General features: G+C 39.4%; 1 protein-coding gene across 2 annotated transcripts in view; it reads right to left on the bottom strand.

The window, feature by feature from the left end:
* Positions 1–23,708, bottom strand: part of zfpm2.L (zinc finger protein, FOG family member 2 L homeolog) — a 265,106-nt gene that overhangs the window by 203,386 nt on the left and 38,012 nt on the right. For both annotated transcript variants that reach the window (XM_018268205.2, XM_018268206.2), the window contains exon 2: positions 27–185. In XM_018268205.2, the coding sequence (XP_018123694.1) occupies positions 27–185 (159 nt within the window). The remainder of the gene's footprint in view (positions 1–26; positions 186–23,708) is intronic.

Raw genomic sequence — 23,708 nt, 5'->3', positions numbered from 1 at the left:
TTTCTCACATTGTTTGCTTACTGTACCTTTATTACAGAAAAACTCCACATCCTCACAGCTCATATTCTCCGGCTCAAACTCTGATGCAAAACTTTCCTCCAATGGAAAATCTTCTTTGGAGACAAGATCGTTTTCCTCAGAGAGACAATCTTCTTCTTCATCATCAATAGCATCTTCCAGGGGCCCTAAAAAAACATGACGAACATTCATATAGCAACAAAAAACAGCAGTCGTTTGACGACCATTGAGACAGGGCAGCTTCTAGCGACCCCGAAGGAGAAATTAGAGGGGTACTGTACATTTGATTACTGAGGTTTTCATCTAAGTTCATTGATATGATGGAGAGTTGCCGGAGAACCTGACTTGACATAGGGGACAAATCATGTTTATGGGAAAGGCAAAAGCTGCTTATCCATGTTTATATAAATAAGGTGATCATGAATTAGCAGTTGCTGCTGTGCCAAGTATTTCCAGCAACATAAAAAGTCATTTCACCTTTATGTTACACTGAAAATCTCTCCAGTGGGTTCTACAGAAAAGTCATTTTGGAACTGCTCATAAAAAGAATAACCCAAACTTGTGTGTAGTATTTGAAGCTCAATCAATTCCCTTTTTATATGAGAATGAATATGGTTAGTCTCACATTGCCTTTTCCTCTTTCATCTCAATTGTACAGCATATTGTTTATTTAGTTTAACTACAGATGTTCCCTATCCCTTATGGTGTGACATTTTAATATGCACCCTTATCTTCTTACTAGGTTGCAAATATATTAAAGTATGGCTTTAAACATCACCATGCTATAGTTGTAGACCAGGGGTCCCCAGCCTTTTTTTACCCATTAGCCACATTCAATTGTAAATTGAGTTGGGGAGCAACATAAGCATGAAAAAAGTTCCAGGAGGTGCCAAATAAGCCTTGTTTGGCACCTCCTGGAACTTTTTTCATGCTTGTATTATGCACTTGGCTATTTGGTAGCCCCTATTTGAACTGGCAGCCTACAAGAGTATCAACTTGGCTGTACACATGGATTTTAAAAGGGATACTGTCATGGGAAAAAAACATTTTTTTCAAAATGAATCAGTTAATAGTGCTGCACCAGCAGAATTCTGCACTGAAATCCATTTCTCAAATGAGCAAACAGATTTTTTTATATTCAATTTTGAAATCTGACATGGGGCTAGACATATTGTCAATTTCCCAGCTGCCCCAAGTCATGTGACTTGTGCTCTGATAAACTTCAATAGCTCTTTACTGCTGTACTGCAAGTTGGAGTGATATCACCCCCCTCCCCCCCCAGCAGCCAAACAAAAGAACAATGGGAAGGTAACCAGATAACAGCTCCCTAACACAAGATAACAGCTGCCTGGTAGATCTAAGAACAACACTCAATAGTAAAAACCCATGTCCCACTGAGAGACATTCAGTTACATTGAAAAGGAAAAACAGCAGCCTGCCAGAAAGCATTTCTCTCCTAAAGTGCAGGCACAAGTCACATGACCAGGGGCAGCTGGGAAATTGACAAAATGTCTAGCCCCATGTCAGATTTCAAAATTGAATATAAAAAAATCTGTTTGCTCTTTTGAGAAATGGATTTCAGTGCATAATTCTGCTGGAGCAGCACTATTAACTGATTCATTTTGAAAAAATGTTTTTTTCCCATGACAGTATCCCTTTAAGCTCTTTAAATCTGCCTCCAAGCCAGGAATTCAAAAATAAGCACCTGCTTTGAGGCCACTGAGAGCAAAATCCAAGGGGTTGGTAACCGGTGAGCAACATGTTGCTTGCAAGCCACTAGTTGGGGATCACAGTATAAGGCCCTCAAATATTATCCAAAAGGACCTTGAGACTTTATCCAAAAGGGCCTTCTTCTTAAGGCTATCCCCACAGAACCTCTAATATAAAAAGTATACAGTATATTATAAAAGCAATGTTCATACTCAAGCTTTCCAAGTGTATCCCTAACTGGTGTTCAGATATTGCTGGCTAGCACACATACACATGATACACCATCTGGGTATAATTTATCAGTAACCAGCTGATAACAGAACTAGTGACAATTATTTGACTTTTGTATTGGGTTTTTTATTTTCTTTTAAAAAGATGTCATGGTTTTTAATGCCACCAGTCATCTTTTATCCTTCTTCTAAACAATGTCCAACATTGTTCTGCAAAAGGAAACTGTGGGGCACATTTATCAAAGATCGGTTGTTATCAGTATTCAGTTGTATTCAGTATTCCTGGCAACACAATCTTTGCAGGAATTTACCTACTTTATCAAACATCAATCAAACTGGCCCATCTTAATCTATTCAAACAAAATCTATATATTCCATTGTTGGAGCTTTCGGGGGATTAGTTATCTCCGAACTAATGGTTTGCAATGTTAAATGTTACATATGCCTATGGGCAGTAGCTTTTTTCCGGAGCGTCAATAATAATAGTTTCAATATTGATCAAATGCACTTTTCTAGGTGATGGATCAGAATTAGATTGATTTAGAATCTGAATCGAGTTTTCTTTTATTTGATATTTAACAATAACCCAAGAAATTAGGTTATTGAATGCAAACAGTGCTTCATTTTGAAATTTGGAGACGTGCGGCTATTGCAGACCTGCTCATTGCACCCTGCCCTGAACCCTATAAGTGACCCCTTTAACGTCCTAGTCTTATGGATATTCTAAAAACATTCCAAGAATCTGTTCCACTATGTGCTACGGATGGACATCATTTTCAAAAAAATATCTTTAACAAAAGCATCAAGTCTTCAACAATAGGTTTCCTAAAGCTACAAATCCTACATACATGCATCTGTATAGAAACCAAGTTACGAGGCTGCGTTCCGATGGTTCACCACAGGAATCCACCAGCGCATCTTGTACGTCCCACAGAGCAGTTTAATGAAAGGGTGTTAGTTCTATGGACATTGCAGGGCCACATCAGCCTTATGTAATTGAGCTTAACAGCGAGAATAAAGTCCTATTTCTCGAGCCTCTGAAAATCTATTTTAAATGAGCAAAGTTCGTCCCGAAGCCACTCACTTTTTAACATGAGTTACATCAGGGGATCTTGTAGGAAGGAAACATTTTTATTAATTTTTCTCTTATCGGCAGGAGAATGTTGCTTTTTTTCCCATTTGCATTCCTTGCCTCCAGGTAGCGGAGGAGAGAATCATATACTAGAACATTTTGATTAATTTCTTTCCATGTGTTATGTTATTTCTTATATATAATTGATTTCTTTTGCTCGTAGCGGTACATCTATTTTATATCTGCAGCTATTGCCTGCCTTCAATCAAGAAAGTTGAAGAAAATTACCTGAATTTTGTTAAGTTTATTAAAAAAAAAAAAAAAAGCTCTCTGAATATTTAAATTGTTAGGTTTATTAAAAAGACCTCTGTGAATATTTAAATTGAGTTTTGAAATGGTAACGAAAGGAAGATATTACAGAATTTTAATAGTAGTTTCAATTTGACCCCCCGACTTTGGCAGCAAGGGTCAAAAATTATTCAAATTGTTTCTTTACACTTAAAGACGAAACCCTTTGATTTTTTTAAATGGATTAATATTCTTTGCTGCCTAGTTCATTTGACACCTCGGTGCGCGACAGCAATAATTCTACTGCTGGATAAATTTTTCAAAGACCTTTATGCTTTCATTTCCATGTATGCTCTTAACTTTCTCATCTTTGTTATTATGAAGGAAAGTCGCTTTTATCAAGGCTTTCTGCCGTGCGTTTGAATTCGCCCCGATGTGTTCACCGACATTTTCACTGGAGGAACATAAAATGAACTCGCTGAAATGCATGAGTGATCTTCTTTATTACACCATAAACAACTTCTGATTTGGAACATACAACAGGTGTCTCATTTTATCTCTGATATCATCATCTTTAAGGGATATTATCCCAAATTTCCCTTTCTTAAATAATACTTTTCTGCACTACTAATTACCATATCCTAAGATGCCACTGGTTGAACTTGTTAACCATGAACTTGTTTACTTAACACAAATAAGGTACTTCAACAATAGATTCAGCATTACACCAACAGGTACAATATTAGGCAGTCTCATCATAGCCCTGGCATACCAGACAGATGAAGGTGCGCCAAAGGAATATACACTATATTATAATATACCTACCACACTGGAGTCCCTGCTCTGGCAGATATATTACTAACCCCACTACTTCGCTTTGGTGGAGCACAGGACTGCTCTTGCTCACAAGCCCTCATTTACACCACTGGGATGTACTATGAAAGGAATAGGCTATTAGGTACTTACGGCAGGTACCCCCAACCTTTTTTACCCATTAGCCATATTCAAATGTAAAAACAGTTGGGGAGCGACACATGAAAAAGTCCTTGGGAATGCCATATAGGGCTTTGATTTGAAATTATTTGGTAGCCCCTATGTGAACTGGCAGCCTACAAGAGGATCTACTTGGAAGTACACATGGATTTTATGCAATTAAAACCTACGTCCAAGCCTGGAATTCAAAAATAAGCACCTGCTTTGAGACAACATCATAAGGGTTTGTGAGCAACAGATTGCTCTCGAGCCAATGTTGGGGATCACTGCCTTAGGACTTAAATTGATTCTGGAGCCTTCTGCTCCCAGGCTGCCCAGCACATCCATCCCTGGTCACGGATGAAGTCCAAATGTGTTCCCACCCATTAAAAAACCCTACAGGCAGGAAATGGTCACCCTACCCCTGAGCCAATAAAGAAAAAAACAAAGGGATAATGTATTAGGAGCGATGACAATAGGGTCCACCAACCACATAGATCTTAAAGGGATACAGTCATGGGAAAAAATGTTTTTTCCAAAACACATCAGTTAATAAAGCTGCTCCAGCAGAATTCTGTGTAAAGATTTCGAATAGCGTGCACTCACCCACTCCTATCCATGGGTCCTTCTCAACACCTGTGCTGCAACATATAAGACGTCCCCGGGTCCAGACGTATTTAATGTATAATTAACAATAGCAATATGGAGCACACGGTGATTCACGAAAAATCAAACCTTCTTTTTTGAAAAATGCGTAAAATCATCCGTACATATGTACATTTATGGATATGACCTCTCCCCCACACTTGACGCGTTCCGTGGCATCTCGCCACTTCTTCAGAAGCATATGGAAAACCACCCCCAACACCATTAATAAAGCCAACCAAACCCCGCCCCATAAAAACATTTAACCCTATAAGGCTTTTAAATATTCAACTGACATCAAAAGGTCAGTTTCTTGCATATAACTGCAACACCAGGTGTCTCCATTACTCCACCAACAAGGCAGGTTAGAGGCTAATCTGAGAAAAGGCACATTTATCATAAATATCCCTGTCTACAAAGTAGCAGCACAATGTTACAACAAGCTTACCAAAAAATAGAGCTTCAATATTGCAACATTGTTTAATTGGCAAGTGCACTAGAAATTACGTATTAAGCAGAATTCTGCACTGAATCCGTTTCTCAAAAGAGCAAACAGATTTTTTTTATATTTAATTTTGAAATCTGACATAGGGCTAGACGTATTGTTTCCCAGCTGCCCCCAGTCATGTGACTTGTGCTCTGATTAACTTCAATCATGCCTTACTTCTGTACTACAAGTTGGAGTCATATCACCCCTCCCCCCCCAGCAGCCTAACAACAGAACAATGGGAAGGTAACCAGATAACAGCTCCCTAAATGTGGCCATACATGGAGAGATCCGCTCGTTTGCCGATGTCGCCAAATGAGCGGATCACTCCCTGATATGCCCACCTTCAGGTGGGCAATATCGGACTGATCTGATCATGGGCCCTAGGGTCCTAACGATGGGTAACGGGCGGTCGGACCGACGGGATTTTTAGTCCCGTCCGATCGACATATGCCTGACCTTTGGCCAGATATCAATCGGGGAAGCCCGTCGAGGGTCCCATACATGGGCCAATAAGCTGCCTACTCGGTCTGTCAGCAGCTTTTATCGGCCTGTGTATGGCCACCTTTACACAAGATAACAGCTGCCTGGTAGAGCTAAAAAGAGCACTCAATAGTAAAATCCAGGTCACACTACGACAAATTCAGTTACTTTGAGTAGGAAAAACAAATGCCTGCCAGAAAGCAGTTCCATCCTAAAGAGCACATGACCAGGCAAAATGACCAAAGATGGGTAACGGGCGGTCGGACCGACGGGATTTTTAGTCCCGTCCGATCGACATATGCCTGACTTTCGGCCAGATATCAATCGGGGAAGCCCGTCGAGGGTCCCATACATGGGCCAATAAGCTGCCTACTCGGTCTGTCAGCAGCTTTTATCGGCCTGTGTATGGCCACCTTTACACAAGATAACAGCTGCCTGGTAGATCTAAAAAGAGCACTCAATAGTAAAATCCAGGTCACACTACGACAAATTCAGTTACTTTGAGTAGGAAAAACAAATGCCTGCCAGAAAGCAGTTCCATCCTAAAGAGCACATGACCAGGCAAAATGACCAAAGATAGCGCCTACACACCAATATTACAACTAAAAAAAAATACACTTGCCAGTTCAGGAATTAAATTTTATATTATAGAGTGAATTATTTGCAGTGTAAACAGTGTAATACATTTCATTTCTTTTTTGGTATAAATTTCTTATGTACAACTATAAATACAATGCTAATTTTCCATCAAATCTACGAAGACAAATAAAAACCTTGTGCCAATGTGTCACCAGTTTAAAGCTACATCTCCGCTATCTGGATCATGGCATGTACTTTTTTTTTTTAAAACGTCTAATGTACGTACTGTTGAAACAGCATAAATCAACTTTCCAGTGATATTTAGACTAACTGCAATCGTGATGAGAACTAGTGTTGAGAGCCATTTCTTTACCAATGGAGAACTGTGGTGCCTATGACATGAGGAGCTGTAGCTGAGGAAAAGGAGTAGCAAAAGCTACACACTGTATCTCAACGTACAGAGGGCTACATTTCCATTGACTTATGATGGAAGTGAGGCCACATTGTGATCCCATTTCCAGATCTTTATGTGGGCTGCAAATGCAGCCCTTCCTCAACCCCTTATTCATGCACTGCATATGGACACACTTTCTGAATACATTTAGCCAACAGGCTTTAGTTGCAGCACCCCAAGTGGCCATAAATGATCATTAAAATGGGATATAAAACTATACATGGATTCCTACATATGGAAAGTTTAATGAAAGATGACTAGAAAGAAGCTATGTTTATCTTTTAACACATACGGAATTAAATAGCTGGCTGATAAGTGTTTATTTATTCTCTTAATAAACTCTTATGGTCACCAACACATGCAATTTATTCGACACTTAACACTTTTTTCCTTATGGTAAAACCTAGAGACACGAGCAGTAAAAAGGCATTTTTATCATTTCTGCAATAACTGTATCAACAATTTATCCTTGCAGGACTAAACCTTCTTTAATGCCATCACAGGCTTTAAGACAAAAGTCCACCATTCATAACACATGGCAGGACTTCTATTTCAAGTGCTGCAAGGGGAATTTTCTCCTATATTTTATTCAGTAGATACAATACTTATTTCAGCTCTGGAATCAATAAGGTAAAAAGACATTTATATGAGTCAGATTACCGCCCTGACTTGAAATATTCAATTTACACACTGCTGATCGATTTTCCTTTTTCAGCCTGTGACCCTTGTAATTGCTAAGAGCATCATAAATTGCAAAACAAGATCTATATTAAAACAGCAAAAAAAAAAGGGATGCGATGCACATAATCTCTAGAGAGGGAGATACAGCCGGGTCTGTCAATAAAACAGTTGCCAATTTAGCCCTACTGATCACAACGTCTTTCTAACAGGATAAATGTCAGGGAGATCACTTGAAAGATTGCCGTAAATACAGGACTGTAGGTCGAGTACATTCGAGAAGTCATGTTGTTTCCATATCCCATAGACCTGATTTTATTCCACAAGGATTCCTTAATATTGTGCATTTCCAAAGACTCTGACAATGATCATATACTTTTCCGAACCTCTATTAATTCTACACCACTGACTAGCAGGGTTTCACTCCGGCCTACACTGATTCTACTTGCCAGTCAATCCACCACTGAGAACAAAGATACATTTAGACATGGCACTGCCGCATTTAATCCTGCAACTCTAGCCACCCAACACGTGTGTTTGTGTCAACATTTACATTGAGGCTCAATGCAGAAGGGAATGCAGACATTTATTGACAGGGTAACAGCTGCCGACCTTACATTGTTACTTCGTTACTAGGATGAGGAAACAATCAATTTGTATTGAGTCTATACCTGTCCCAGATGTTATAGGTGATGTTCTACAGAAGACACATCCTCCATGCATTGATCAGCTGCAACTTTTAGCATGCATTTATGACCGCAAGAACATAGGTTAATCCTCAGGGAGCTGCTACTCTTTCACTTTAAGAGTAAGGCCACACAAGGAGATTCGGGGAGATTTTGTCGCCTGGCGACTAATCGCTTCATCTTTTGAGCGACTATCTCTCCGAACTGCCTCGGCGTTTTTCCCCATAGGCTACAATGCAAAGTCACCTGCGCTAATGCACACGCGGCGATGCGTTTTCTATAGTTGCCCCAAAGTTGCCTCAGTGAGTATTGACTATTGAAAACGCATCGCCGCGTGTGCATTAGCGCAGGCGACTTTGCATTGTAAAATATGGTCAAAAGACGAGGCGATTAGTCGCCAGGCGACAAAATCTCCCCGAATCTCCTCGTGTGGACTAGCCCTAAATCCTTCCGATAAGTCGGGGGTCCCCAACATTTTTTACCCATGAGCCACATTCAAATGTAATAAGAGTTGGTGAGAAACACAAGAATCCAAAACATTCCTGTGCTGCCAAATAAGAGCTGTGATTGCCTATTTGGTAGTCCCTATGTGGACTGACAGCCTACAGGAGGCTCTATTTGGCAGTACATCTGGTTTTTATGCAACCATAATTGCCTCCAAGCCTGGAATTCAAAAATAAGCTCCTGCTTTGAGGCTATTGGGTGCAACATCCAAAAGGTTTGTGAGCAACATGTTGCTCGTGAGCCATTGTTTGAGGATCACTGCTATAAGGCATTGGTCAGACTCCCAGTGGCCTCAAAGCAGGTGCTTATTTTTTAATTTGTATCTTGAAGTCAAGCTTTAGTTGTATAAAAATCATATGTACTCCCAAATGGAGTCCCCTGTCGGCTGCAAGTCAACATAGAGCAGTGATCCCCAACCAGTGGCTCGTGAGTAACATGTTGCTCACCAACCCCATGGATGTTGCTCCCAGTGGCCACAAAGCAGGTGCTTATTTTTGAATTCCAGGCTTGGAGGCAAGTTTTAGCTGCATAAAAACCACGTGCACTGCCAAACAGAGCCTCAGTGTAGGTTGACAATCCACATAGGGGCTACTTAATGGCTAATCACAACCTTATTTGGCACCCCAGGAACATATTTCATGCTAGTGTTGCTCACCAACTCCTTTTACTTCTGAATGTTGCTCACGGGTTCAAAAAGTTGGTGATCTCTGACATAGAGGCTACCAGTAGCAATCACAGTCCATATTTGGCACCCCCAGGAGCTTTCATGTTTATATTGCTCTCCAGTTCGTTTTATATTTGAATGTGGCTCACAGGTAAAAAAGGTTGGTTATCCCCGGCCTAAAGAATAGCATAGACAGTCAAAAGGTGTCCTCTGTAGTAGCTCTACATACACAGATGGTTGGAACGTTTTTGGTTCAAGTCCTCATTGTCAACATGATCAACATTTGGTTCAGGGCCCCCGCAGCTCATAAAAAGGTTACAGAAAATTGGAAAACCTTCTAGTATCAAGGTGCCATTCATCAACAGTTCCAATAATAACTGACTATACCCGACTTCTATCAGGCCTTTCAGGGGTATCTAGAAGAGCAAATAGGCATTATACCCAAATCTCACCTGAGGTTGGTAAATCTCTGACCTATTTATATTTATAGAGATAGATATATTTATTTCCTTATCTAGAACTATATATATATATATATATATATGTAGTTACAAGCAGTTCTTTGATCATATAAAGGCGTCCAAAATCTGAGCCCTTTGATACAGAACATGGAAATCAAGGTGACTTCTAACGGCCTCATCATGAGTTAAATGAGTTCAATTCATAATAGGCATAATACAAGAATAATAGATATAATAAAGTTTCAGTGGGTCGTCTGACAAGTCATATTCATTTTAACTGGTGACATCACTGATGACACCATTTATACAGGATAGACAGGTTATTCTTGGCTATCGTAACGAAAAATGACACTTTACAGAAGTATTTGCAGCGGGTTTATCTCTTTGTTGATATATGTACTGGCAAGGTGAGACAACTTGGAATTTATTCTGTATTTTATCATATAAGAAGTACATAGAACCACCAACAAAGGAAAGTAAAAGGCAAAGAATAAGAAAGAGAAGGGTTGTAAAAGACAGGAACCTTGTTTTAATAGAGGAGAGACTGGGGATGGGATTAAAGTCTCCAAAGAGCTGTATTCAAAAATGTTGGAAACTAAACACAGGTTGTTATGTTATAACAAACTTCAGTCTGAAATCCATTACTAACCAATCATATTTTTATCATACAGGTTTGGGTACCGTTACCCAGAAAACTGTTACCCAGAAAGGTACAGGATGGTCATCTCCCATAGACTCCAGTTTATCCAAATAATTCAAATGTTTCAAAATGGTTTTCTTTTTCTCTATAATAATAAAACTTGATCCCAACTAAGATATAATTCATTCATTATTTTTTTAGTAGAGTTAAGGCATGGACATCCAAATTACTGAAATATCTGTTATCCAGAAAACACAGTTTCCAGAGCATTCTGGAAAACAGATCCCATACCTGTACATTTTGTTGGCATGGCTCCAAAGATCCTTGTATAATTTCTGAAATGTTGGTCAATATTTCAGCCCATGAATCTTGCACTGAGAACATAACTGTTATAATGAAGCTTTAGCTTTCTGGGGTCATTTAAGACATTATGCTAATTATAAGGCTCGGATATATAAAAAAGCACGGTTTGCTCTGTAATAAACAGGATAAAGAGGGAAAAACACACACGCACGGGATTGGAACAGATGGTAACCTAGAGTCTGATGTGTCATCATCCATGCAAAACAGATAATTAAAACATAAATTATCTAATGATCCAGTGAATTTCATTTGCTTACAGACACATATTTCCTTAATATACAAAATATCAGTATTTTCTGAAAATAAGCCCGAAGAAAATAACAAGGCTCATTCGGTGCCTGATGGTTCCCTTACAAATGGGGTTGTTCGCCTTTAAATAAACTTTTAGTATGATGTAGAGAGTGATATTCTGAGACAATTTGCAAGTGGTTTTCATTTTTTATTATTTGTCGTTTTTGAGTTATTTAACTCTTTATTCGGTTTTCATGAGGGTTGAGTTGGGGAGGTACAATGGCAGAACCGAAACTGCGGGTAGGCAAAGAGGCACATGCCTAGGGCGCAATGGTTGGTGGGTGATGGCACATACTGTTTCTCTCTGCCTACTAGTGAATAAATTCGCCAGTTGTGAGTTTGCATGTTTGGCCGCCGGCCAATAATTTGTCGAAACTGCCGCCGAAAATTCACCAGCGGCAAAAAAATTTTGACGCGTGTTCGAAAAGTCGCTGTTGTCAAAACTATCAATATTATCAAAAAATATTATGAAAACCGTCAATATTATTCGGACGCCCATTGACTTTAACGCCGGCGTCAAAATTGACTCGAGCGTCAGAACTGGGAACACAGGAAATTTGTGAATTTTCCGGCGAACCGAAATGGGACAAATTCACCCATCAACACTGCCTACCCTGCAAATGAGCACTAAGGGTTGTGACTTTGCACCCCTTAAAGCTTCTGATGGGTAGCCTTCTATCTGTATATCTTATGCCTGCACAGTGTTGCACCCAGTAGGAAGTTGTAGTTCAACAACAACCAACAGATTGCAGGTTGAACGGTCCTCTATCACCAAATGAAGGGGGCCAATGAAGTCTGTTTTTTCGCTGGGGCCCCATTATGCTGAAAACAGGCCAGAGACATGACTCAATACAGCTCCCAGACATTAACAGACCCTAGGAAATACATATAATAAAGACACATCCTCCACAAATTGCGCCAGCAGCAACAGCAGCAGCTCCCAGACTAACAGTAAGCAGAATGAGACTGGAATGGGTTTAATTGTGTCCCTGTGTGCATCTCTAATTTGCTAACATTAAGTTTCTGGAAGAGTTTGCACAAAGTGTAATTCAATCTGTATAATGCAGGCACAGAATGATTTACCATATCCCCCACAAATAGCATCTGTTAAGCGGAGATACTGTATGGCTGCGCAACTAATTAAGCTTATGTTTAGAAACTGAACCTTGTGTGAGTCTGGGGTGTTAAAGTCAGAGGCCTCCGGCTAACTGAGGATTCTGGGAGTCACAAAAGGGTAGGGGAAGCCTCAGGCTTTATATTATATCTTTTAGCATTTTACTTACTTTTTGTTGGAAATATGAGTCTTACTGCCTTCTCCACCTAAACCTAGTCCTAACCCCTAAAAGACTAACCCTACTCATTTTTAGCAGTCTTAAGGTTACAATTACGATATTTCCTGGAAAAAATCTTTCCAAGAAAGATCGTTTGTTACAATACACACGTGTAGTGCTGAATCGTCAGATATACAGTTAGATATTAGGGATGCACCGAATCCAGGATTCGGTTCGGCCAGGATTTGGCCTTTTTCAGCGGGATTTGCCCGATTCTGCCCGGCTGAACCGAATCCAAATCCTAATTTGCATATGCAAATTAGGGACAGGGAGGGAGATCGTGTGACTTTTTGTCACAAAACAAGGAAGTAAAAAATATATACCTCCTTCCCACCCCTAATTTGCATATGCAAATTAGGATTTGGATTTGGTTCGGTATTCGGCCAAATCTTTCGCAAAGGATCAGGGGGTTCGGCCGAATCCAAAACAGTGGATTCAGTGTATCCCTAGTAGATATACAGGTAGAAACAATAGAATTCTACCTGTATTTGACAATTCAGCACTAACAATGGCCGATGTTTGGGTGCCTTCAAAGGCACCCGATCAAAATTTTCCGTCCAGCCCGATCAACGAGCCGACCGTTATCCAAGTCTTCTGCTGATATCAGTCGGCTCTTTTCCCACCATAAACGCACCGAATATCGTAAGAAAATTAGTTTTGTACAATATTATCTGTGCGCCTATGGCAGACCTTTAAACTTAGGCTTTTATGATGGTTTATTGGTTAGGCTGAGGATTTACAATACAGAAGGGCTGACACTGGCATGTAAGGCTAAATAACAAGTGCAGTCCATGGACATATAGATACCACTACATTCTATAGTACACTTCTAAATTAACTGCTAATTAGTAATTAGGCATGATGTATCCATGTTTCAAACTGAAAGGTAGCAACCAAAGCTTAAGTAGATAGTTTCAGCTACTTGGAGTCCTGACAATCGGATCTGATTGGGTTATGGGTTCTTCCATATATGAGTGTCTTTGGCATGCAAATGCAGGTTCATTTCCAACTCCAACCTTTTAACACCATAAACATTGATCTCATTCTGAAACATTCTGCATGGATCATACATCAATATGTTTGCAGTATGCACTTAAATTATTTGCTAATTAGCAATTTAACGTGTCCAGTTTGGGGGGTGTTAGCAGATCTCTGGTTGCAGAATCAGCCCCTCCAGCCCAAGATGGAAGCTGATTGGACAGTGTATCGGCTGTTGGGAAGACCTGGCCTACCAGTATTAAATTTCTATTGGGCAGGTCTGAGGATCTGATCAGATGAGGACCTCAACAACATGTTTACGCAAGCATTATCCAACATTTCTCCATGGGTCTGTAGTATGATCCAGTGGTTGGTCCAGGGTATGAGTGTCCAAATCAGGCAAAGCTCTGCTCATTTGTCAAACCTGCCAGACAAGTAGATCTTTATGTGTGTGGACAGCTCAAGTGCTGCCCAGCCGGTGGTGCTGTATGTGGCCTTCCAAGAAATGTTTACATCCCTTAGCCTGCCCAAGGCTTCAGTGACTTCTTCACATGGTATCATCAGCTTATTATATCCTTAATTCTTGATCATCTTGTACAGTATATACTCCTCAATGACACATCACTGGTCTCAGACACACAACAATGCTGTTGGACTGACAGACCTCACAAGATACAGAGATGTGAGCTAACCCCATGTCATTAATGAGATAATGATCCAGAGTCCTGCATTTTTTTCAAACCTAATTCCTCTTCATCTATAAATATAACATGAAATACGGTCTCCAAAAGGCCCAGAGTGGATCATTATCACCCTTATGACATGGGGTTAGCTGACATCTCTTTAGACAGGATAATCACTAGCAATGCCCAGCGGGTCGCCCGTCTAAATGACAGCCCCCCGTGAGGGAATCGATGGAGCACGCTCTGTCAATCGCAGCGCAAAATCATTTCGATACTGAATCCACAAGGCGCGAGTGTCGTTTTTCACTCCAGCAAGCAATTAAGTCTGATCAGAATTCAGCTGTACAAATACACGGGCGCACACCCACCTCTCACCAGCCGTGTCTCACTCGCCCCATATTCCAAGTTTAAACAGTCGAGCAGACTTTGGATTTGATAACATCTGCAACAGCAGATAACACTCACACACACAAAAAAGAGAAGTGTGAAGTCGGATGAATGTTTAAACAGAACATTTTTTTTTTATGGATCAGCTAAATCTTTTCTGCTTTTTAATTAAAAGTAAAGAAAATGAAACTTAATTATCCTGTAAAGATTAGCTGGTGGGCATCTTTCTGTAAATTACTTCTAATTGAAAGCAAATCGTCAAATGACATTCAAAGTGCTGTCCTTTAAAACACAGCTGTTCCGTTGCTGATTTGGGTGCATTACGTCGCTTTCTAGTTGCAATTTGGCATATATGAATATTCAAATTCTCTCCCCCCTCTGTACACACACACCCCTTACCAGCTTATTATATCTCAATCGCATTGCATCCACACCCAACTTCTGCACAAACACAAAAAATATAAACAGCTCACCCCCCTTTATTTTTTTTTAGGAAACAACGCAATCCATTTCAAGCACGTTATCTGCAAAGCCGCTCTTTCATGTCTTCGGTTTCAGAGTTGAAACAACAATATTACATCTAAGAAAAGCTTAATAAAGTGAATGGTAATTACTTTTATCTTCCTGCGAGCACCCCACCTTTCTGCGCTTACCCTGCTATCTGTTTGTTTACAAAATCCTTCAAATATTTTTCGGCAGATCAAAAAGACTTGATATTTGGGATTCATGAGTTGACTTCCAGTACTTTTTCATCTCTTCTCTTGAGCTGATTTTGCTTACTCATACAGTTACTCAAGGTTTAGACTTCGGCAGAGTTATGGCAACATTTTAACTTCTGTTAAGTCATTAACATGTAACTCTCTTAAGGAAAAGCCAGGTTACATTGTAATATTTAGGGATGCACCGAAACCACTCTTTTGGTATTCGGCCGAACCCCCAAATCCTTTGTGAAAGATTCAGCTGAATACCGAACCCAATCCAAATCCTAATTTTCATATGCAAATTAGGGTCCAGAAGTGAAAAAAAGAACGGCTTGTGCATCACGCATTTTTTACTTCCTTGTTTTGTGTTGAAAAGTCAAATGATTTTAAGGATCAGGATTTGGTTCGGCCAGACACAAGGATTTGGCTAAATCAGAATCCTGCTGAAAAAGACAGAATCCTGACCAAATACAGAACCGAATCCTGGATTCGGTGCATCCTTAGTAATGTTGGCAAAGTTTGCCCCATGTTGGTCAGTCTATAGCAGGGGTGCCCAACATTTTTTACCTGTGAGTCACATTCAAATGTTAAAAAAAGTTGGAGATTCACGCAAGCATATAAAAAGGTCCTGGGGTGCCAAATATAGGCTGTGGTTAGCAATTTGGTAGCCCCTATGTGGATTGGCAGCCTACAGGAGGCTCTGTTTTGCAGTACACCTGGTTTTTATACAACCAAAACTTGCCTTCAAGCCAGGAATTCAAAAAGAAACACTTGCTTTGAGGTCACTAGGAGCAACATCCAATGGGTTGGTGAGTAACATGTTGCTCACTAGCCACTGGTTGGGGATCACTGGTCTAGAGTCTTTACAGGTCTGTGGCTTTCAGAACTGAGATGACTGCACCCAAGTTAATATAACAGGTAGATACCATCTTGTTCTCTGCCCAGAGTTTGCATGGTCTCCCTGTGTCCATGTTGCGCGTCCTCTCACATTCCAAAAACATTGAGGCAGGTTTAATGTCACTAGACAAAGAGTAATGTGACTGTCAATCTCTGTTAAAGAACCGAGCTAGAAATTGCCTGAAGGTGTCTGGTCATTAGCTCTTGATTGTATTGCCCTGATGGGAAATCAGAAAGTACGCGATCAGCCAGAAGCCTGTGCATCACCATTTGTCACAGAAAGAATGTCACTAAACATTCTATTTCCCAATTACAGTAGAAGGACTAATATTGATTAAAGATGTTCTTTTTGGATGTAACTGTGGTTCACTCCTAGCTTCACTACTTGCTGGCAACACTGGACTAATTGTTTCTATAATGGGTTAACTACAAAGAAATGGTGCCCAACCTGTGGCGCTGACCCCATCTAAAGTGGCTCAGATACTTGGTTGGGGGGCTCAGCCTGAAGGCCACTTAAGGAAGCAAGATCTAGGGTGAATATGTCTTTAATGTCTAATGAACTACTGAATGGTTGTTTCATGTTTTAATATGTTAAATAACACCTTGTTATGAGCAAGAAGTCCATGTCAACATGTTGAGCTTTAAACGAGTGCTTAAACTGAACAAGTCTGACAACCACTGCCCTAAAAGTCCTATATCTAGTGTGACATAGCAAAGACATACCTGGGAATATACCCTGTGATTCATACTATTGTTACTATGCCCATCCCTCCCAGTACGGCACACTCTACTAGAGCATTATAAGGAACTTAAGAGACTATCTGTGGAACTGAGGGGTACAGGGATATCAAGATAACATTATGTATGACTAGTCATGGTATGAACCTTCCAAAAACATTACAAGTGGAAGCTGTCAATCAATTAGGACTGCTGTATGGTGGAACTTGATAAACTTGTGTATTTTATTCAATGGCACCAGAGGGTAAAACATTCCGTGCCCTAGCTATGTATGTTTCTTAACAACTAGTGGACTGTCACTGGCCCCAAACGTAAAATATATAGAGGATTGGCAATGTGCCTGCTACCTATTAACTGCCCAGGCCATGGGACAAAAAAAAAATGGTTGATGGGAAAATAAGTTCCATTTTCATCACTGGTTACAAAAATATCAGTAATATAATCAAATGATATGCTTCCATCTATTCAAAAGGCAGTCTGAGGGACAATGGCTTAAAAGCTGAATTCAATAGCAAATGGTGCGTGTATAATATAACATCAATTAGAATATATTATATGACAAATCATTTGGCTCAGAGCCCTGTGAATCACTTTGTCAGTGTCAAAACAGCTGCAAATCATGCAATAAACAGATGGTCTCTGCAGGTTTATTAACCCCCAGCATCCTCAAATGAATGTCCCCCTCTCAGATGACACTTTTCAATGGCAAAGATGGGGATTAGACCAGGGTTCAACAGCTATAGACCCTTATATTGGATGTGCCCATCTAAGGAATTTTCAGAACCTTCGCTCTTCCACGTGGCTCCCCACTGATTTCCTTGTATGGCATCATCGGTTTATTATAATCAAGCCTACCACAAAATGTGCTACATGAGAATGTTTTCATTGGTGTGTGGGAGGGAACCTAAAAAAGTATGGGGAGATGGTGTCTCCATTGGAATAAAATTGGAATAAAATAAAAAATACCAGCCAAAAACCATACGAACCATGGCAATTGCAGGTTTGTTTTATTCTCCATAATTTCATATGAGATTATACAGAGTATTCTAATAATGTTTTCCTAAGTTAATTCATTTTGGTAACATTAAAATTGCTTGAACAAAAGCATTACTGGGTATAAACCTTTTATTATACCCCTAACGTAACATTAGAATTTATGTTGGCTTGGGAGCTCTTGGATTTAGTTGGCCTTCAAACTCATTTTATATATCCTTACAATACACAAAAGCCATGAATATCTTGTAAATTATATCCTTATAAACAGTGAGTTTTGATGTCATCAGTTATAAACGGTGAGTTCTGATGTCATCAGTTATAAACGGTGAGTAGTGATGTCATTTCTGTCACATGACTCACTGAAACTTGTGTATTATAATAAATAAAGTACCCCTAGTTGCAAAATATGAGGATATTAGAAGTTACCTCGGAGTTGCATGACCTGTATTAAAACATTCAGCCTTTGGATAAAAAACAGATCATCTTCCCTAATGTCTTTTTTTTATTTTTTATGGTGCACACTTGGGAAGACAGATTAATTAATATTCAAATTTAGTTTGTTTTTTAAATACAATTTAATAAAAATCTGAATTAAATTATATTTAGGTTTTTTTATCATCGTGATTTTTTTTTCATCATTGCCAATCTCATATAAAAATCTGAAAAAACTTGTGTTCATTTTCACTTTTTTTCAATCAAATCCGATTGATTTCAGAAACTAGAATTTAAAAAAAAAATTGGAGATTGCATGAAAAAAAAAAGATGTCAAATTTGAATAAATAGGCCGAGACAAAAAATGGCATTACTATAGCAAAGCTTACTCTATTGCATTATCTCTGCCTGAAAGATACCAAGTAACAGTTATCAGCTCCTACAGCCTGTGCTCCAACCCTTATCATGAGACAATGATATTCTCCTCCAGGGACTCTCTCTCATGCCCCTGTCTCCAGAATTCTGAGGTGTAACCTTAGAAGAGACTCCACTGCTCCATGATCTGGACCTTTCAGATGGCGACACCCATAGAATTCCCCCCTAGTAACACCTCCTGCCAATGTGTCAGTTTGGAAGAGTTTCACACTATTACAGTCATTCTCCAACTGTTATTGTCACTTATTTTATTGTGTGTAGCCAGCCTGATAAATGTGTCACTGATTGTGAAAATGTTCCTTCCCCAGAGAGCCCAGAGTCTTTGTTTTAAATGAATTTCCCTAACATAAGTGCTTCAATAAGAATAAATGTGCTGCAAATCTGTCTGAATCACTGTTGGCTCTCGTGAATGAAAACAACCTCTGCACCAGTAAAAAAAAAAATTATAATTTAAGTGTAACTAAGGGGAAATCTCCCTGTTTTGTCTATAATTAAATACACACTTTTTAAATTTGTCCAAATACCAACAAAAAAAATCCAAATCTGAATTTGCACTAGTTGTGAAAATTCTATTTCACTGTTCCCTCTACATAAGTCATTCCATGGGGAAGGTTCACTAAAGGGCGAAGTGGCTAACGCTAGAGACTTTTTGCCAGCGTTGCCACCCGCAGGGACATCACCAATTCACTAACAGGCGCAGGCGCCAATTCGCTAGTGAACAAGACAGTTGCTAGCGTTCATTCTCACTCTATCGCCAGGTGACTTTTCGCTCTAGCGAATGGTCGTTACTCTGCAAATTCAGAGTAAGTGCGGATTTTACTGAACGTTACCTCTTTTGCCAGATTTTACTTCACCACCCCAGACCAGGTGAAATGCTTAAAAGCAGCTAGATCTTCCTCAATCTTCTGTCACTTACATCATATCCTGTTTGCCGAAAATGCATTAAAGTTGAAAAAACTATGGCGACTTAAGCGGGATTGCCTGCAAAAGTCCTGACTTTTGCAGGCAAAAGTCCTGAGGGACATGGAACATTAATTTTACAGTGGGTTCATGTGTAGAGCATTATAAGATCTCTTTTGTCTTTATTAAGGTTCCTTGAACATTTTTAATAAAAAGTGGCCACTTCAAGCATTTGCACCAATATCTCTAATAAAGACGTCCATACAACTTTAATGTACTCTCCCTATTCAAATTGACCCTACGCATAAGATCACTAGCGACTTTTCTCTAGGCATAAACGAACGCTAACGAATCTTCGCTTTGAAATGCTCGCACTGAAGAAGTATAGCTAGCGAAAAGTCACCTGCGTTCAGTGCCCAGGAGGCAACTTCGCATTTTAGTGCAACGAATTTACGCCTGGCGAAATGTGTGAACCGGTCACTGGAGACAATTCGTAGTAAATCTGCCCCAATGACAGAAGTAAAGGTGGCCATAACCGGGCCGATAAAAGCTGCCGACAGACCAAGTCGGCAGCTTATTGGCCCGTGTATGGGGCCCCCCGACGGACTTCCCCGATCGAGATTTGGCCGAAAGTCGGCCAGATCTCTATCGGATGGGACAAAAAATCCCGTCGGATCGCGGCCGCATCTGTTCGTTGATGCGGTCCCGCGATCCGACACCCGTTTCACATGCATTAGGATCCGATCATTGGGCCCTAGGGCCCACGATCGGATCAGCCCGATATTGCCCACCTCAAGGTGGGCATATCGGAGAGAGATCCGCTCGTTTGGCGACATCGCCAAACGTGCGGATCTCTCCGTGTATGGCCACCTTTATTCTCGAATTTTTTTAATTTTAACATTGTAAAACATTTTTAAAAATCAATGTAAAAAAACTGTTTTTATCCCAACAATTTAAGACAATTGATTTCTTCTATAAATATTCTGGTGATGAAGGGGATTTCATTTTTTTCTTGCAACCGAGATTTATAACTAAAATAATTTCAAAACAAATACATTTCCCTACATCCTGCGGTTCAGAGTCAGAGCTTCTAATCCACTTGAGCAAAAGCCAAATACGGTTTATGTCACATAAAACAGCCGCCATGCACGTATCTGAACAATGGACACCACGTAGTACTATAAATAAGACTGCTCCATCTATATTATGCTGAGAAACCAAACAAAACTGGCCAGACAGTAATTAGGGTTGTCTTGCTCTTGGAGGTTGAATTCCTGTTTTTTAAAGGTTTTTTTTTTCTTGTCTCTGGTCATATATACGACATAAGTAATGAATCCAAATGATCCCTATTTTTATGAATTTAAAATTAAAAATGCTGAAACCTCCTTTTTTTCTTCGTGTTTAACCCAAAAAATGGAATCAGCTCACGTCTTTCCTGACAAACGACCATCAAAAAAAAAAAAAATGTCTGACTTTCAAGTACAACCCAGACACGTTCATCCCTTCTGATAATATGGAAGAAAGCCAGCAGCACCCATCTGAAAAGCAGTAGAATTTTGGGACATCTATTTTGAGATGCAGTAGAGTTATCAGCCCAAACAGACGCACAGTTCGGGTCCAATGTCACTTCTCCTCATTATGCTAATAGTTAATGCATGCAAATGAAAACATTCCAGCAATTTGATTCCATTGAAGATAGTTTGCATATTGTCTTAGCCATAATGACGGTACCCTTCGCTCAACCGCAATTTATGCAAAGGTAGTTTGGTTCATTTTATCAGCACAAGTTCACGGTGGTTCTTTTGGAATGTATGCCTTGGGTTTGCGACTCTCCTGTATTATTAATTTTTTTTCCCCTGCCTCTCATCTAATTGCCATTCCGTTACCATCTAGCAATTTTTTTTTTTACTGGTGTTTTGCTTAATTAAAAAACAAAGGAACCGTTCCCGGCAAAAAGGCTGAGCAACGGCAGGAGATGCCAGGGGTTGATGTTCAGCGCTCTTAATTGAGGCTGCTCCATTGTTCACTTTCCTGTCGTGAAGGGGCAACGATGTCTCAAGTTGAGATGTTTCATGAAACGTACAAAGGAAAAAAGTTTAAAAAAAAAGGGCACTGTGCGATGAAAAGCTTTAATCAATAACTTGTTTTCTTACTAGGCATACAAAAAAACGTTTTTTTTTTCTTCTTTAGATGGAAATTGTTTGAAACATTTAGAAGCCCCTTGGTTTTAATCTCAGCCTAGAGTAAATCCCTTCCTTAGTGTTTTATCTGGAATCTTCACCTTCTGCACTCCTGATGTTCAATTAGAATGAGCCCAACCCACCGCAGAGAGTGTAATTGTGCTTCAGTCTTCTGCAAATGAATGAACGTTTTTTAATGTAAACCGTTATTAAAAGTTCCACGAAAGGTCAGCATTTTCCACAGAGACGTTGGAGGAAATGAGCCCAATCCAGAGAAACACAAGTTTTGTAAAATATACCTCCAACTTCTTAAGCTTCTGGTTTTGCTGCCAACTGCTGAATTGTTTTTATTGCAGTGCCTTTTAATAGATTCTAATTGGGATTATGTAAATAGAACCTGTTATCCGGAATGCTTGGGACCTGGGGTTTTCTGGATCCTTCCATAATTTGGATCACCATACTAAAAAATAATTTAAACATTAAATAAACCTAATAGGCTGGTTTTGCTTCCAATAAGGATTCATTATATCTTAGTTGGGATCAAGTACAAGGTACTGTTTTATTATGATATGGCAGATGCGTAATTCAAAGCTTTCTGGATAACAGGTTTCTGAATAAGGGAGTATAATAAAAATAATTCATAAATAAGTTTTTAATGCTTCAGTTGACTGTCCCCTTTCAATTGTTATAAAGCATTTTAATTGTGATGTTATTCTATGATCCAGTTTGGCCTTAGAAATACACAACTAGTTTTGCAATGGGTGATCCTACTAGGGGCATAAGTTGAGATCAGTAACATGAAAAGTAGAATTTCCATTATTTAGGGGCAAATTTACTTATGGTCGAATATCGACTGCTGAATTTGAATATCGAAGTCGAAGGATTTACTGCAATTTGTTCGATTTGAAGGATTTTAATCCATCGATCGAACGATTTTTGTTCGACCAAAAAAAGATTGCAAAGCCTATGGGGACCTTCCCCATAGGCTAACATTGACTTCGGTAGGTTTTAGGTGGCGAACTAGGGGGTCGAAGTTTTTTTTAAAGAGACAGTACTTCGACTACCGAATGGTCGAATAGTCAAACGATTTTTAGTTCGAATCATTCGATTCGAAGTCGAAGTCGTAGTCGAATGTCGAAGTAGCCAAAAAAAACATTTGAAATTCGAAGTTTTTTTTATTCTATTCCTTCACTCGAACTAAGTAAATGGGCCCCTTAGTGTAGGAGATTGCAACTGTGTCCTTTACACATGCAATACCACCAGCCACCACACAGGTTAAAGATCAAGAACTGTAAGTGGCAGATTTATTAAAGGTTGAGTTGTATTTAACCTGAATTTGAGTTTTCAAGGGTATTTTTCAGTCAAAACTCAAATTTTTTAAATTTTTTTGTTTAAATCCTCAAATTTTTCGATATTTATTATACTTCGAAGCTGGAAACAACTCGAATATGAAAATACTCCATCTGAAATCTGTGAAGGTCATGTAGAAGTCAATGTCAAAGGTCCTTGAACCATTTGAAGATGTGTTTAGCCTTAATGATGTTCGAGTTTTTTTTGGTGGGGTTTTCACTCTGAAATTCGATTTATTCATGTCATTGGAGGTTTTTTTTCCTGCAGACAAATTGATAAATTCGAGTTTTCAGGTTATTAACCCCGAATTCACTGATTCGAGTTTTTTCCATTTGAGTTTTTTTTTTTCAATTATGTCTTTATTGATTTTACATCTTTAACAGACCATTTAAATCAACAGTTTTGGCATTGATTGCGTACACTCAACGTCACATTTCTACATATAACACATGAGGCTGTTACATTAATAATTCTT

The sequence above is a fragment of the Xenopus laevis genome, chromosome 6L, assembly GCF_017654675.1.
Source record: "Xenopus laevis strain J_2021 chromosome 6L, Xenopus_laevis_v10.1, whole genome shotgun sequence".
Lineage (NCBI taxonomy): Eukaryota > Metazoa > Chordata > Amphibia > Anura > Pipidae > Xenopus > Xenopus laevis.
This window is presented reverse-complemented; position numbering and strand designations above follow the sequence as displayed.